The following is a 15,874-nucleotide window of genomic DNA, read 5'->3' on the forward strand; positions in this document are numbered from 1 at the left end:
AGCCGGGCCCTGGGCCCATCCGCCTGCCTGCTGCACTCCTAGACCCTAGGCTAAGCTCAGGAGGGAAAAAGCCCCCACACCCAGGAAGTTTGGTACCTCCACCAATGCCCGGCTTTCAACTGTCTCTGTGTTGTTAGCAGATTCCTTCTGTCAACCTCACACTTTATCAGAGCTCCTCAGTCATCCACCCAACTCTCTCCCCTCCCCCACCACACTCCTTACCTAATCTCCCACTTCTCAGAGAACATGGAAGGTCTCTAGAAAGTACTCCTACTCCCTGCTCCCATAGCTGCCAACCAGTCTGTCTCCTCACTTATCTGCTCTTCTGTCTTGTGCGTGCATATGCGTGTGCACATATGCGTGAGGCAGGGCACATCTGTGAACACACATTTCCTCTGTGTTCACCTGGGTCCAGCCCCTGCCCTCCACAGACGCCTCACTCATGCTCTTTCCAGAGCCTCCAACCCCTTAGTCTTCCCCCAGCTCCACTGTAATCATGCTTGATCCTGCGTTCCCTTCTAGATCCTTCCCCATTTCTTTCCTTCACATCCAAGTTTCTCAAAAGAGATGTCTGCATTTGCTGTGTCGACTTCTTTACCCCGTTTCACCCCCCACACCCCTGAAAGTCACCAGTGACCTCCTAGTTGCCCAGGCCAGTGGACCTGCTTCATCTCTTATTTTATCTGATCTTTGTGCAACATTCAACACTGTTCCCCTCTTTACCTTGATACACGTTCCTCCCTTGGTTCTCGTATTAGTTAGGATACGTTATATTATATTAATTAGGCTAATTTTTTATTATATTGTATTTTAATTTTATATTGTACTAGTTAGGCTACTAATTTCTGTGAAACTAGTTATATTCGTTGGGTTATACTAAACTCTGTTAGGTTAGTTAGGCTAAGTCGTATTAGTTAAGCTAAACTCCTATAATAAAGAGATCCAAAAAAGACGGAGGCTTAAAGAATGTAAGGTTTTGTTCTTTTTTGTGTTCCCCATGAACATCCCTGGTCCGTGGAGAACTCTGCTCGCACAGTCATTCAAAGACCGGATTCTTTCGGTGGTGTTGCTGCACTGCCCCCTAGGGCTTTATTGGTGACTCTAGACCAAAGCTGGGTGACAGCCCTGCTGGGCTCCACCTGCAGAAAGGGGAAACAGAGGATAGAGAGGGTAGGCCTAGGGTCTTAAAGCCGAGGCAGAGAAGTGCCCATGGCATTTCTCCCACGCATCCCAGTGGTGGGAATGAAATCACATGGCTGCACCTGACTGCAAGGGTAGCTGGGAAGCCAGTCTACCTGGACAGCCAGGGTGGCACAGACTTTGGCAGACCACCAGCAGTCGTCGCCAGAGTTCCACAGCGTCCCTCTTACCTCCCAGCCATTGCTCCCACCAAGAGGGGGAATATCACTCAAGGTTCTATTCTTAGATCTCTTCTCACTCCACACACATCCCGTGACCACTCTTGTCCAGTAACATGCTGATGCCTCTAACCATTTCTACCTGCAGCCCAGATTGCACTCAAGCAGCAGACCCAGGGCCAAAAGCTGGCATTCAAGCCAGACGCCTTCTCTCCCTGACTTTACACTCAATGCGTCACCCAGGCCTGGCAATTCTCCATGATGAAGGTCTCTCCTCTCCTTTTCCCTGCTGACTTCCTCATCGTTTCTCACAGCCTCCAAGCCGGTCTCCCCGCCTCTGCCTACCCCCCAATACTTCACACCATCCTCCAGTAAATTGTGGGGATACAAGGCCCAGTCCCGAGCCTGCTTCTCGTCTCACACTTAAGTCTCTCCTTCAGCCCCACTCACAGCCAGCCACCTCACCTCCATTCTCACAGACACCAGGTGACTCACACGAGTATATCTCGGGCCCTCCCTTTTCTCCGAGCATCAGAAGCAAACATCACCCGGGTGCCTCACGGGCACCTTGGACTGTACATGTCCAAGGCCGAACTCAAAATGTTCCCCACATTCCCACCCCTGTAGTGTTTACTGTCTCGTTGTCAACCCAGTGTCTAAAGCCGGAGTCCTGAGACTTACTCTTGTCACCTCCCTCACCTTATCCCCCAGATCTAACTAACCGTCACCACATCTGGTCAACTGTACCTACGACCACTTCACTCCACGGCTGCATCCCCACCCCGTACCCATCCGCGCAGCCCGGGCCATCATCATCTCTTGCCTGGACTATGACAGTAGCCTCCTCACCAACCTCCCCACGTCCCACCTTTCCCCATTGTCCACACTGATGCCACAGGGATCCGCTCCATATGCAAATCTGATTGTCACAGCCTTGCTTAGAACCCACCACTGGCTTCCCAGTGCTGTCAGAACAAGCCCAAATCCTTATTTTGGCCTGCAAGTCCCGCCCCCTGCCTCTGCCCAGCCTCTCCCTGACTCTAGGCTCTGGCCACATTCAGTTCTTTGATGTACCCTGTTCCCTCCAGCACCAGGACCATTATCCACTGTCCCCTCTTCCCTCCCCTCTCCTTGGCATTAACTCCTAGTCACTCTTCCAAGCTCATCCTCAAGCATCACTGCCCCAGAGAAGCCTCTGCTGCTCTCCCTGGCTAGGGCAAATGCTCCCGGCACTCCTCTCCTTCCCAGCACTGCCTCAGCTGCGGGATTATTATGATCCAATCCCCCTCCCCACGGCAAGCTTGAAAGGGCCAGGACCCTGCCTGTTTTACTCACCATTGTCTCTCAGTGCCTGACACACAGTAGGGGCTCAATTAATATTTATTGACTAAAGAATAAGTAAAGGAAACTGTATGATCACCCTGGTCTGATTGGGTCATCCCTCAGGGTCTCCCCGTTGTCTTCAGAGTAAACTCCTTACCCTGATATACAAGACCTTTTGTGATCTGACCTCTGTCTACCTCATCTCTTGTCCCATGCATCCTGTGCTCCAGGCAATGTGTTCTGTTTAAGAGTCCCCCTCACTCAAGCTTCAGTGCCTTCGCTCTGCCCACTTTGTGTTCTGTCCTCAGCACCTCCCAGGCCTTCATCACGTCATGAGCTCCTACCAACCCTTCAAGACTCAACTCAGATATCTCCTCCTCTGGGATAGCCCCCGTGACCCCAGCTGCTCCTCCCACATGCGCCATTGTTCCCTCAGCCTCACTGATCTCCATCTCCATTTGTCATGCTGTGCCTTGGCTGTTGGCTCACTTGTCTCTCTCCCCTACTAATCTGTGAACTTTGGGAGAGAAATATGGGGTTTTAGTCATTTCTTATCTCCAGCCATTAGCCTATCGCCTAGGAGAATGAACGCTTGAGTAAATGTTAGCTCTCTGCATGTCTCTTCACTGCCCCTCCCCATTCCTTTAAAACTATGCCACACAGTTTTATACATAAAGCTGACAACTAGAAACGACCCAAACATCCATCAACAGACTACGTCACTTGGACAATGAAATATATGGCAATGAAAACAATAAACTACTGCTACCCACAACAGCAGGGTGAATCCACATGCATAAGGAGGAACGAAAGAAACCAGACCCAAAAAAGGTACTTTCCGTTTCTATGAAGGTCAAAAACAGGCGAAATGAATCTGTGGTGACAGAGGCCAGCATGGTGGCTCTCTACAGGTCAGGGAGCCTGAGTGGGGGAGGGCCTGACGGAGCCTCCCAGTGGGCTGGCAATGTGGCTTGCGTAGACCTGGGTGGCGATCACACAGGTATGTGTCTGCATAAACGTTAATTTAATCAAGCTGGACTTTTTGTTCACTTTAAAGGAGATAACTTCACCTCTATTTTTTGTAAGTGCTATGATTTTTGTAATAAGTCATCATAGATAACAAACCTCCTGTACCTGAGAGTCACTTCCTGCTACAGAGTCCCCTGATTTTAGGTGGTGATACCAAAGCCCAGAGAGGGTAAACCACTCCGCTGGAGTCACCCAGCAAGTTTGTGGAAAGCCCACACCCTAAGGAGGAGACTGCAAGTCCTGCTTTTTCCATGTAACTAGAGGTTCCTCAGGGGCAGGCTCTATGTCTTCCTGTCTCTGACACAGAGCTCTGTGACCTCCAGATGTTGGTGGGGGGCTACCTCTGGTCGGTATCTGGTTGCTGCTGGGTTGGTGAAACATGGTGGCAGTGTGGTCACAAACTCAAAAGGCACTATTCTGTAGCTACGTGGGCTTAACCTCTCTGTACCTCAGTTTCCTTATCTGCAAAGTGGGGATAATAATAGTACCTTCCTCATAGTGTTGTTCTGAGGATTATATGAGTGATTAAGCATAAAGCACTTAGAACAGTGCCTGACTCCAAGAAAGTGCTGTGTTTGCTATAATAACTGCTACCATATCAGGGGAAAACCCAGTCAGACAGACCAGAGATAAACTCTGCTCGTACACTGGCTGTGTGACCTCAGCAAATCAGTAAACCTCTCTGAGCCTCCATTTCCTCAACTATTAGAGATAATAATACCTATCCATTGTTATTAAAGCAAAATAATGTATTCAAAGCACCTAAGTCCTTGTGTGCAGGGAGCATGTCTTACACATCCTCAATCGCTTGGAAGAATTAATCCCTTCCCCACCCACCCTTCTCCAGCCCACCACACTCCTTCTGGTGCTAGCAGACAGCATCATCTAGTGGACAATTCTGGAACTGCATCTAGCCAAGTGCCACTAGCCAAGCTGCTATGCAGTCCTTTAAAATAAGCCTTTAAAACACGAACTCTGCATTGCACAAGTATTTGTTAGGTGCGGCTGTGACAGGACACGAATCCAGGGCCTAAAGAAAATGAAGCAAGGAATACAAGATGACTGTAGAGGGGTGTAAGAAAAATATCACAGACAATTATCATCAACTATCCTAATTTTTTATCTTAAATTTTTAAAAATATAAACATTATGTAGAAGGTCTTAGAACACTGGACAATGTCTTCTCAGGAAGTTTTTACAATTTCAGGAGTTATTTTGAAGTGGCCGTTTTGTGTCAATGACTCAGTTAAGGCCAAAGCAATGAAATGAAAACTTAGGTCAGAAAGGTGATTCTGCCAGAGCAGCCTGACTTGCCAGGGTCTCTATGGAAAGGGGGAGCAGAAGTGCTTGGCTCCAAAGCCCACATTCTTCCACTACCCTCCACTGCCCCTGCCCCAGAGTGAAGAGGTCTAGAAGTCCTCACAAAAGAGTGAAGAGGCTCTAGAGCTGGCATGAACTCATCCAACAGGGGAATCAAATAAGACGTCATGGAAGAGATGGTATTTCAAATGGGCTTTGGAGAAGTAAGGTATAGGAAGGGGTGGGTGGCTCAGGGAGGAAGGGCAGTCCAGTGTGATGGACTACACAGTGTGTAAAGTGAACTAGCAGAACAGGAGAGTTAGGGCCAAGTCATAGAAGCCCCCAAACGACAGGCCAAGAAGACTGCACTCAATAAAACCAAGGGACCTGCTGAGTAAGAAGATAATCTGATCCAAGGGGATCAGAGAAAAACCGAAGGTACCGAAACTAGTTAGGTGGCTCCTGCAATAGTCCAGGCTAGACTCGTGGGAGCTGCACCAGGATGGCGAGGATACAGGAGATATTGGCAAGGCGAGAAGCAGGGGGAGATTCAGAAATAGATAGCAATGGTCAAATGGGGGGACCCAGGGAAGAGTTCAAGGTGCTGAGTTTTGGGGAGGTGATAGGGAGACAGAGCTGTGATCAGAATGTGGACTTGAACAGGGGTACCAGTGTGGATGGGGGTGCAGACAATCAGCTTGGTCTTCAACAGGGAAAGTATGAGTTGCCAGTATCCGTGCGGAGATATGGGACCAAAGCCCAGGAGAGGGGCTGGACTGGAGGAAGAGAAGGCAGGGACAGCCATCTGGGAGTCATTTACCTGTGCAGGTGCAAGCTGAAGACTTGGGAGAGAAAGACCAAGAGAATCACGTGGGGAGACATGGGGGTGGGGGGGTAGACACCCTCTGGACATGATCAGACTCCCTTTTTTCAAAGCTTCCCGATGACAGAGGAGGGAGAAGAGACACAGAAGTGAGGGAAGGGACCTTAGAGGGAGAGAACTAGGAAACCTTGATGAGCATCCAGCAATGTCATAGATCATAGAGAGACCCAGGGGTCACAATGGCCAGGTGGCAACCACTAGATTTGTGGTTGGGGGTTTGTCATGAGTGACCCTGGAAAAAGTGGTTTCAGAAGGCAGAAGTCAAGCCACAAAGATTTGAGACAAGAGGCAGAGGATGTGGGGACAGCTGAGGCTCCCAGGAGGAGGAAAGTGACGGTGACCAGAGCTGGACTAGGGTGAGGCCAGCCCCAAGGGGCCTTGGGGACAAAAATTTAAGGAGGCACTCACTCTCAGGGTCATGCAGACAGCCCTGATGAAGAGCAGCAGACTCGGGCCCCAGAGCTGTTGAGAGATAGAGGCCCATGGAGAGAGACCCTCTGAGACTAAAGGAAACGCGATAACCCAGTAACAGAACTTAGAGACTCAGACAGAAGCTAATACCTACCCACCAAACACATGGAGGCCAGTGGCAGAGCCTCAAACCTCAGAGGGCATGAAGGAAGGTGGGGATGGGGGGGCAGGATAGGTGGAAGGAAGGATGCACACCAACAATGTGGGGATAGGGGCTGGGGACACCCCACCTGGAGTGGCAGGAAACCAGGGAGGGAGGGAAGAGCTTCCTTGGACCCTCCTGGGGAGATTGAGCTCCCCTTCCCCGCTTGGTGAGTGTTGAATGGAGAGGAGTCCCAGCAACCTTGGGATCAGGCTGGGTAAAGCAAGAGGTCCAATTCTACCCTTTCCCCAGGTTGTTCCAATTCAGGGAGACTTGTGGCTCCAGCTCAAGTGGAGTTAGCACCCCACACCAACCCTGCATATGTTTCCTTCACCCAGATAATCTGGGCAAGTTTCTCCTTTCTCGGACACAGTTTCTGTAGTGGGCACCCATAAAGGTGTATCTGTGTCGTAACTCCTCTCCCTCCAGACCTGAGTGTGACCTTATTTGGAACAAGGCTCTTTGCAGAAGTAATTAGATTAAGGCTGTCAAAAATGAGATCAAGCTGGATTACCAGGGTGGGCCCTAAGTCCAATGACAAGTGTCCTTATAAGAGACAGCAGAGGGGAAGGCCACGTAAAGATGGAGGCAGAGGCTGGAATGATGCAGCTATAACCCATGGAATAACTGGACTCTCCAGAAGCTGGAAGAGGCAAGGAAGGAACTCTTCCTTAGAGCCTTCACGGAAAGCACGACCCTGCTGACACCTTAATTTCGGACTTCTGGCCTCCAGAACTGTGAGAGAATAAATTTCTGCTGTTTGAAACCACCGAGTTTGTTGCAATTTGTTACAGCAGCCCTAGGAAACAAAATATAGTTCCCTATTCTGTAAAATGACTAGAAAGTTCTAGGGACGCTTCCAGCACTCAGATTCCCCAAATTAAACCATTCAGCAAGGAGGGGAAGTGCTAGGTCTGGCCAAAAGCCTACGTTTTTTAACTCACTGCCCTGCCCCCTTTCAGGTTTGAGGTTTTTAATACTTTCACTTGAGTGGGGAGGAGGGAAGCCAAATTAACGGCCCAACTCCCACTCCTCAGAGGAGTATTTCACGACCCATCACCCATTCCTCCTTCACCTAAAGCTCACCTGCCCAGGCTGGTCAAAAGAGCCTAAGAGCTGACCAGGGACCACATTACTAAAAGCAAGGAGCTTTTTAAAAACAGGAGTTGGCCTTTCTGAATTTATCCTTGCAACATCACCTCCCTCTTCACAGCGACTCCCCAACCCTCACGTCTGCCTTCTTTCTCTGCCTTCCCTAGTCTTGGGGGGCAAGATAAGAGGGATCCCCCTGACACAGGAATGGAAGGCACTCTCCCACCCTCCTCCCTCCTGCCCACAACACTGGAGGGGGGCGGGGAGGTCAGCAGGGTTCATAAAGGCCAGATGTTGAGAGGAGGGCAGTGCCCACCCCACATCCACCACCCCATCCCCACTCTCACCCCCAGCGAAAAAAACATTAAAAGAGACAGTTTACGAACAAAACTTTTGTGGTCCAAAACAGTTTTTCTCAAGAATCTGCTCTATGCAAACAATTATTAATACTTTTTTACAAAGCATTTTCACAGAAAAGGAGACAAGTCCTTCCCCAGTATCATATGTGGGAATTGTTCCTCCCTCCCCCCCGTTTGGGGGGAAAGGAGGCGCTATTCACTGATGTGGACAGAAGGGTCACTGGGTTGCGCAGATCCTCAACCTCCAGGTTCCCCCCACACCTAAACTTGGAATCTCCCTAGGAGCTAACCTTTCTAGACCTCACCTGGGTGGAGAAAACGACTCCACCCCTCCCAGACTCTAGGGGATCCTCCCAGCCAGAGGGCGTGGTCCAGGCCTAGCTCTCCCCTCCCCCGCCCCGGAGAAAACAGAACCTCTGACCTCAAAACTAATCCCCTGGCCCTGGCCCCTTCGGATCCATCAGGTCCCTGACAACTCCCGAAATGCCTGAAGTGAAGGGGGAAGCTGAAGGTACCTCAGCCCAGCTTTCACCCAAACCCAAACTTTGCCCCTTCAAACCCCATCGGATCTTGTGGTTAGGCCAAGAGCCCTTTCATTTACCCCTTCCACAAAGAGCAGCTTGTCTTGTTTCTACACTTTAAGGGGGCTGAGTTTGGATGTCCAAAAAATGGACCCAGGCCTGCCCTCTACCTCCACTCCCTCCCATCCATAAATCGGTGGAGAGGACCTCGAAGGGCAACTTGTTTGGTCTGATTTTATTGATTTCTTCCACCTTCCATTACTTTCCCTGGGACAGTCTCCGGCCCCTTCCCCAGGCAAAGCCTGCACTTTTGGAGGGGAGGAGGTACCTCAGCCTCGCCCTCCCTCAAATGGGAGGTAAATTGGGAGAGGGAGTTGGTTTATCAAGGGGCGTCCTCTTTTACCCATCAGACATTATAAACTGAAAGCAAACAGGAAAATTGAAGGAGGAAACTCCAAAACTGGACAAAAGGGAGAGGTTGGTGGCTGAGACTTAAGATCTCGCCAATTAGGGGTCACCTGACTTGGGGGGCCCTAGGAAGGTAATGATCATCCCCTTGCTCAAGCTGCCCCTTCCCCTATGAGAGCTCCTTGGTGCTTGGAGTGCTGGGGAAGGCCTGAGGGGAGTGAAGGGTTAAAGACCTAGATGGTGGGGGTGGGGGATGCCCCCAGGGAGCTGCCAATCACCTCCCCACCCCCACCACAGCCCCCTCACCCCCAGGCTCGCCCACAGAAACAACCGGTTTGTCCATCACCAAGGTCTCTCTCCCTCTTTTTTTCCTTGTCTTTGAGCGGTGGCCTCCTTTGCTCCCCCTGGGGTGAAGGCCCTGCCCCCAGAGATCCGAGATGGAAGCGGGGAGGGACTGGAATCTGTCATTAAGCCTTTTTCCGTTAAGCCTTCTCCAGACTCCAGCCCTTCGTTCGTCTCCAAAGGATGAGGGGGAGGGGGTGTCACCCCAATCAGTTAGGTGCTTAACGATCACTGTCATTTGAGGTCCCTTAGACCACAGCCCATAAAACATGAAGGAGTCAGGCAAACGTGAGAAACCAGGCTCTATCCTAGCGTCCGCAGTTTGGCTATGGCCCCAACTTTTCCCTCTTGGCAAAAGAGGTCTCGCACTCAGAGTTCCTCCAGGTTGATCCCCCAGAATTTGACGCCGGGGGGCTCGGGGACAGCGGGACCCCCCATCTGCCACCTCCACAGCGGGTGAGCAGGCGGGGGCTTAGAGTCTCCATGGAGGCGAAGTGAGGATGCCGGTCCTAAGTCTCCGTCCTCGCCCACCACAAGGGCCGGGGGGCAGGGGAAGCAGTCGAGGAGGCTGAAGGTGCTGGTGGTGGGCAGCGTCGGTGCAGGGCGGCGGGGCTGCGCGCTGCGGTGGGGGGGCGCGGGGCGCCGGCGTTTCTTGGCGGCTCCCCGGGAGGGCCCTTTTGCTAGCGGCCGCTCGGGCCCCCGGCGTAAACTCGGAGTGTCGAGGGCGAAGCCCTTAGCATAACACCAAAGTTTCGACCTGCGGATCAGACGATCGAAATGTTCCTGACGGAGATCGCCCGGCGTGGCCGGAGCTCCACCGGCCGTCGAGGGGCTAGTGGCGGGTGCCTCGGGGGCGGCCTGCGGGGGGGTTCCATCGACTGCGGTCGTCTGGCCTGACAGGGGCGGCTCCGGCGCAGCCTCGGACCCCGCGGGCTCGATGGAGAGGCCCGCAGGTGGCGGCGAAGGCCGGGAATCGGGCTCCCGAAGCGGGCTGGCAGCGGCGGGGCCAGGCTGAGAATCGAGACCCGGGACTGGCCTAGGCGGAGCCGAGGCGGAGCTGGTCGGAGATTCCCGAGGGCTCCGAGGCGCCGGGCAGCGGCCCGGAGGTCCGCTGGAACGAGCGCCGAAGTGCGGGAAACTGCCTCCGCCCTCTTCCTCCTCGCCGCGGCCCGGGCACACTGCGGCGTCGGCATCCTGGCCGGCCCGGGAGCTCGGATCGCTGGACCGTCCGGCCTGTCCCGTGAGGTGCTTCAGGCCATCCGGGGCCCAGCCGCCTGTGCACGGGGGGGCGCGAGGGCCCAGCAGCACCGGGGCCCGCGGCGCCGGCTCCCCAGGCCCCAGGCCCAGAGAGGACGCTCGGGGTTTGGCAAGGGCGCAGAAGGCAAGGGCACGGAGGCACAGCGGAGAGAACTCCTGGGTCCCCCGACGCGGCTTCCGGGGTGTGGGGGAGCAGGGCGACCCTCGCGGGGACGCTGGCACTGCGAGGCGGGGAGCCTGGCACAGAGTCTCCATGGAACGGCCTGGGGGGGGTGCCCACTGAGGGGGCGCTGGTCCCAGCGGCGGGATGCCCTGGCTGCCCGAAGAGCCCACGGGCGAGGGGAACATCGCCCCCCCTCGACGGGGAGGTCTCTGCTCACGGACGCCCCCGGCCCGCACCCCTGAGCGGCAAAGCTCTGGCTCCCTCCTGGATCTCGTCACGCGGCCCTCTCGGCGGCCGGACTCCTGGGTCCCTGCGAGTCGCCGGCGCGGTCGGCCGCCCTTCCTGCCGCCGCGTTCCCTGTGCAGCCCCGGCGGGAGCCCCTCTTGAGTAGCCCGGAGCGCAGAGGCGGGGGAAACAAAGCGACCGGCGACCGCGGGAGGCGGGAAGGAGGACCCCGCGCCCGGCACCCGGTGCCCGGGCCCAGGCGGCGGGGAGGGCGCCTTCCGCCCGCTCGGCTTCTTTCTTCCCCGCTGGCTCCCGAAGACCGCGTTATAGAGAACTGCCCCCTCGCTGCCCCAATACCAGCGCCGGGGCCGCGAGGCCGCCGCTGATTGGGCAGCACTGACTGTGACGTTACCCGGACCCCACCCCTCCGGCGGCACCGCCCCCGTCCCCATTCTGCACACAGACACACACACGTGGACCCGGCGCGGCCGCGGCTGGGAGCGAGCGAATGAGGCAGCGTGCGCGGGTGGGATCGCGAGGGGCGAAATGCGCTGCTGCACGTGGCCCGGTGGCGTCCCGGCATTTAGTCGTCGCAAAGCATTTCATTTTTGTCCCTTAGCAGTCCCTGTTTTCGCATCTGTAAAATGGGAATGTTCTTATCTACCCTCTGGGGGCTACGTGAATCAACAGATGAATCTCAAAAACAATGTTGAGGGGAAAGGTGAAATAAGGTGACGGTGGTTTACAAGCTTTGCACAGCAGGGACTCCTGTGGGCAGCAAAATGTTCCCTACCTCTCTGCTCCAGTACCCTAGAACAGTGTCTGGCACACGGTGAGTTCAACAAATCTTGAACAAGTAGTTAGGAAGTGAGTGTATGCCAGAGAACAAAGGAAAACATAAATTCGGAGAGAGGCGTATTATTAAACCACGGAAGACGATAGACTTTCTCAGTATTTGCTTCCATTTCTCTAAAGCAATTTCTAAATGGCCTCTTGACCAAATTCCGAGGGGCTGACTTTGCAACCGCCCCCGAATTCCAAGACTCTGCCCTCTGAGTCCTGAGCTGCCAAAATGGGTTGAGGAAGCCAGAAGAGGGGACAAACAGACCCTCACTCTTCTCTCCCCCAGAAGAGACAAGCAAAGAGAAAATGAATCCTCAATAATGGAGGACCACTTCCCCACAGCATGGTCTTCTCCATTTTACCCTTCTTCACTTTCTGTGTAGCTCACTGTGATATGAAAGTCTGAACATATTTATTCTTTATTGTCTGTCTCTCCCATTAGTCTGGTGAGAGCTTTGTCTTAATCAATACTGTATCCCCACTGACTAGAACAGTGCCCAGACATAACAGGTGCTCAATAAATATTTGTGACTGAACGAATGAATCCCCAGAATAGTTTTCTCTTGATAAAAGTCAGCTTTTTGGAATATGGCTGCCTCCCATCCCCAAAAATATAAAGAGAGATTGGTATGATGGCTAGGAGTAAGGGTATAGAAGGAATAAGGGTGTGGAGGGAGGCTGGAGGGGGATGCCAGAGGGAGAAAACTCTCACTCTGGGTCTTGAGTAAGAGAGGGTTTCTGTAAGTAGACAAATGATGAGGTTTGCATCCTGGCCCTCCTGGCAGTGACAACGGAAGCATTTTTTCCTATATATCATCAAATAACACTTGGGAGGGAAGGAATCAGGAAGGTCTGCCTCGCCACCTCCCTTTGCAGAGGCCAGAAATTAAGTCCCTAAGGTGGGGCAGAGTTTGATGAAGGAAGGTGCATGGTGTCCTGTTGCTCAAAATTCTCACTCTTTAGCATCTTCTACAGAAGTCTCCAGGGCAGTGTCATGAAGGAAGATCCTGGGGTCCTGCAGGTCTAGACTCCAGGCTTCCTAAGTGCCCCAAAAGTCCTGGCCACCCTCCTCCCACATCCTCCACACACACACACACACACACACACACACACACACACACACACGAGGAAAGTTCTGGAAGGATGATGATCTTCACAGCTGTCTCTTCTGGGGACAGTGCTGGATACTCTTATCCTGAAACAGCAGTGCCCGATTTCTTTGGCTTGTGGAGCAGAGGGCATCTGCTTCAATTCAACTCTACTCCAGTCTCCTTGAAGCTGAGATTCTTGGGGAGGGGGCTTGGGCCCCACCTACAGGAACCTAGACTGGGAAACTCCTTTCATCCCCTACTGTTTCATTCATATTTACATTCCTGTGCCTAGCACAGTGTTGACACAAGGAGAAAACACTCGAGAAATTGTTTGGTATGAATAAATGAATGAACCTTACATAACAATGCAGACCAATGGCCTCCTCCTTCTCCCACTCCAAAAGCCACTAGTTCCCCAAATCTGAGTTTAGGGGCTTCACTGGGGATTGTTACTATTGAGAGTCTTTCCCTGGAGGAGGAATTCCCTCCACCTCTGATTTCCCTTCTTCCCCTTCCTTGTATCGGGCACCTCAGTGCATAGCCTGGAGGGAAGCATGGAAGCACTTTACAAACAGTGGGGGTTAGTGTGAATAACTCTCCAGCTGAAAGGACCTGGAGTCGTCGAGTCTCCAGTTTCAAAGGGTTTGGACTGGGGGTATCCGCTGTACAACCCTGGGCAGGTCACCTAGACACTCTGAGTCTCAATGTCCCTATCAGTAAAGAGGGGACAATAGTTGCGGCCTCACAACATTGTCAGGAGGGTGGAAACATGCACGATGTGAGCGGGCTGGTTCCACGGTTGCAATTCCCATTGCCTACAGTAGAGGACACTTGACCCCGTCCTCAGCCCGCAGGATGAGAAGGCAATACCCTTCTCAGGAACCCCTCTTCTCCATAGGAGAAAAAGGGACAAGGCTACATGCTGGGTCCCATCTGACACCTTCGGAATAAGGCATAGGAAGGGCCCTGAGGGACCTGGAAGCCAGCCTTTCCCTTCCGTGGCCCATCTAGGTCTCACCCAAAGTCCTGTGTTCAAGAATTTGGGAGCAGAGGACCTGCCCGGTTGCCCTTTCCCCGGAGAAAGCAATAGCAGGGAACTGGCCCCAGAAGTCCAGCCCAATAATAATAACTTCTACACCACTGACTGCATTCCAGTCTCTAAGAACTTTATGCTGTTTAATCCCCATAATAACTTTATAAGATAGATACTATATTTTTAAAATTTTATAAACCATACATAACCCAATTTAAGTGTCCAATTTAATGATTTTTGTTAAATTTACAGAGTTTATATGACAATCCACTTTTAGAACATTTTCTAAGAGACCCCTCACCCCCACTTTTAGTAACTCCCCATTCCTACCCTCAGCTCCCAGTGACTAATCGATCCACCTTGTCTCACTAGACCTGCGTTTTCTGGACATCATAGAAGTGGAATCATACCATATGTGGTCTTGTGCATCTGACTTCTTTCACAAAAGCATAATGTTTCTGAAGCTCATCCATGCTGTAGTGTGTATTAGTAGTCTGTCCCTTTTTTTTGTTGAGCAGTATCCCATGGTATGGATGTACCACTGTTTGTTTATCCAGAATCATTTGGGTTGTTTCCACTTTTTGGTTATTATAAATAATACTGTGATAACATTGGTATACAAGTCTTTGTGTGGACATATGTTTTCAAGTGAAGAGTGCAATTTCCAGGTTACATGGTAAATCTATGTTTAACTTTTGAAGAAACTGCCAAACAGTTTTTCTAAACTGGCTGTACCATTACATTCCTATTAATATACATGTTATAAATGAGGAAAGTGAGGGACAGAGACTTTAAGTGACTTACCCAATATCACTCTGCCAGCAAGTGGCAGAGCCTGGACTCAAACCCAGGCAGCTGAGTCTCAAGTCCACTCTCCTAACCAAGAGTCTACCCCATGACAATGAATCTAAGAAGGAAGCCATTTCTCTTCCCACCACACCATAGCCACCACCATGTTTGCCCATTTTGCTTCTAGAATTCCCTAAGTCACACCCTGTTCCAGCCCAGTAGGGTTGCATCACCCTCTAACCACTCCCACGTTTTGCTCTACCCCTTCTGGAAATTTGCACCCAGGATGACAGCTTAAGTTCTGGACTCACATGGGTCTGTTCATATTCTAGGCTCATTATTTTACGAGCTTTGTGATTTGGGGGCAAGTTACTTAAACTATGCTTTAGTATCCTCATCTTTAAAATAGAAATAGCATCTTCCTTCATGCAATTATAAAATGTTTTATTGTGGAGGCAGCTGGTTAGTTCAGTTGGTTAGAGTGCGGTGCTCTTAACAATAGGTTGCTGGTTCGATCCCCACATGGGCCACTGTGAGCTGCGCCCTCCACAACTTGATTGAAACAACTACTTGACTTGGAGCTGATGGGTCCTGGGAAAACACACTTAAAATAAATAAAAAGTTTTTTTTTAATGTTATGAAAATTTTCAAACCTCTACAAAAGTAAATAGAGGAGTATAACAAACCTTCACGTGCTCAACATCCAGCTTCAACACATCAACTCGTGGCCAATCTTGTTTTATTCTTATCCCCACCTACTTCCTCTCCTACTCCCATTTTCAAAAAATCAACTTTACTGAGGTATGATTTACATAAAATAAGTGCACATTTGAAGTATATAGTTTGAATAGTTTTCACAAATGAATACACCCATGTAACCACCACAATTAAGATATAGAACATAGTGCTCGCTTCGGCAGCACATATACTAAAATTGGAACAATACAGAGATTAGCATGGCCTCTGCGCAAAGATGAAAAAAAATACTTAATTAAAAAAAGTATAGAATATAACCCATATTATCTTGAAACAAATCCAAGACAGCATATAATTTCAATGCTAAATATTTCAATACATATTTCTACAAGATAAGGATGCTTTAAAAGTAAAAATAACCCCAATGCTATTATCAAACCTAAAAAAGAATTAAGTAATGCTTTAACATCATCAAATAGCCAGTGTTCAAATTTCTAATTGTCTTATAATATTTTTTCTTTATAATTTGTTTCATTTATTTGAATTAAGA

The 15,874-nt window shown here is 51.1% G+C and overlaps 1 protein-coding gene and 1 non-coding gene across 2 annotated transcripts; one reads left to right on the forward strand and one right to left on the reverse strand.

The window, feature by feature from the left end:
• Nucleotides 1-7,998: 7,998 nt before the first annotated feature.
• EPOP (elongin BC and polycomb repressive complex 2 associated protein) lies at nt 7,999-11,184 on the reverse strand. Its single transcript, XM_033091684.1, has one exon. It carries the CDS (start codon nt 10,830-10,832, stop codon nt 9,597-9,599), a length of 1,236 nt encoding a protein of 411 aa, XP_032947575.1. The 5' UTR covers nt 10,833-11,184; the 3' UTR covers nt 7,999-9,596.
• A 4,348-nt stretch (nt 11,185-15,532) lies between these two features.
• LOC117014177 (U6 spliceosomal RNA) lies at nt 15,533-15,638 on the forward strand. The gene has a single exon (XR_004421472.1). It is a non-coding gene; the product is annotated as a U6 spliceosomal RNA (small nuclear RNA).
• Nucleotides 15,639-15,874: the final 236 nt, after the last annotated feature.

The sequence above is a fragment of the Rhinolophus ferrumequinum genome, chromosome 21 (assembly GCF_004115265.2).
Source record: "Rhinolophus ferrumequinum isolate MPI-CBG mRhiFer1 chromosome 21, mRhiFer1_v1.p, whole genome shotgun sequence".
NCBI lineage: Eukaryota > Metazoa > Chordata > Mammalia > Chiroptera > Rhinolophidae > Rhinolophus > Rhinolophus ferrumequinum.

Bases quoted from the DNA above. Each gene is read 5' to 3' on its own strand.
- EPOP (XM_033091684.1), bottom strand. From the start codon at position 10,832: ATGTTCCCCTCGCCCGTGGGCTCTTCGGGCAGCCAGGGCATCCCGCCG.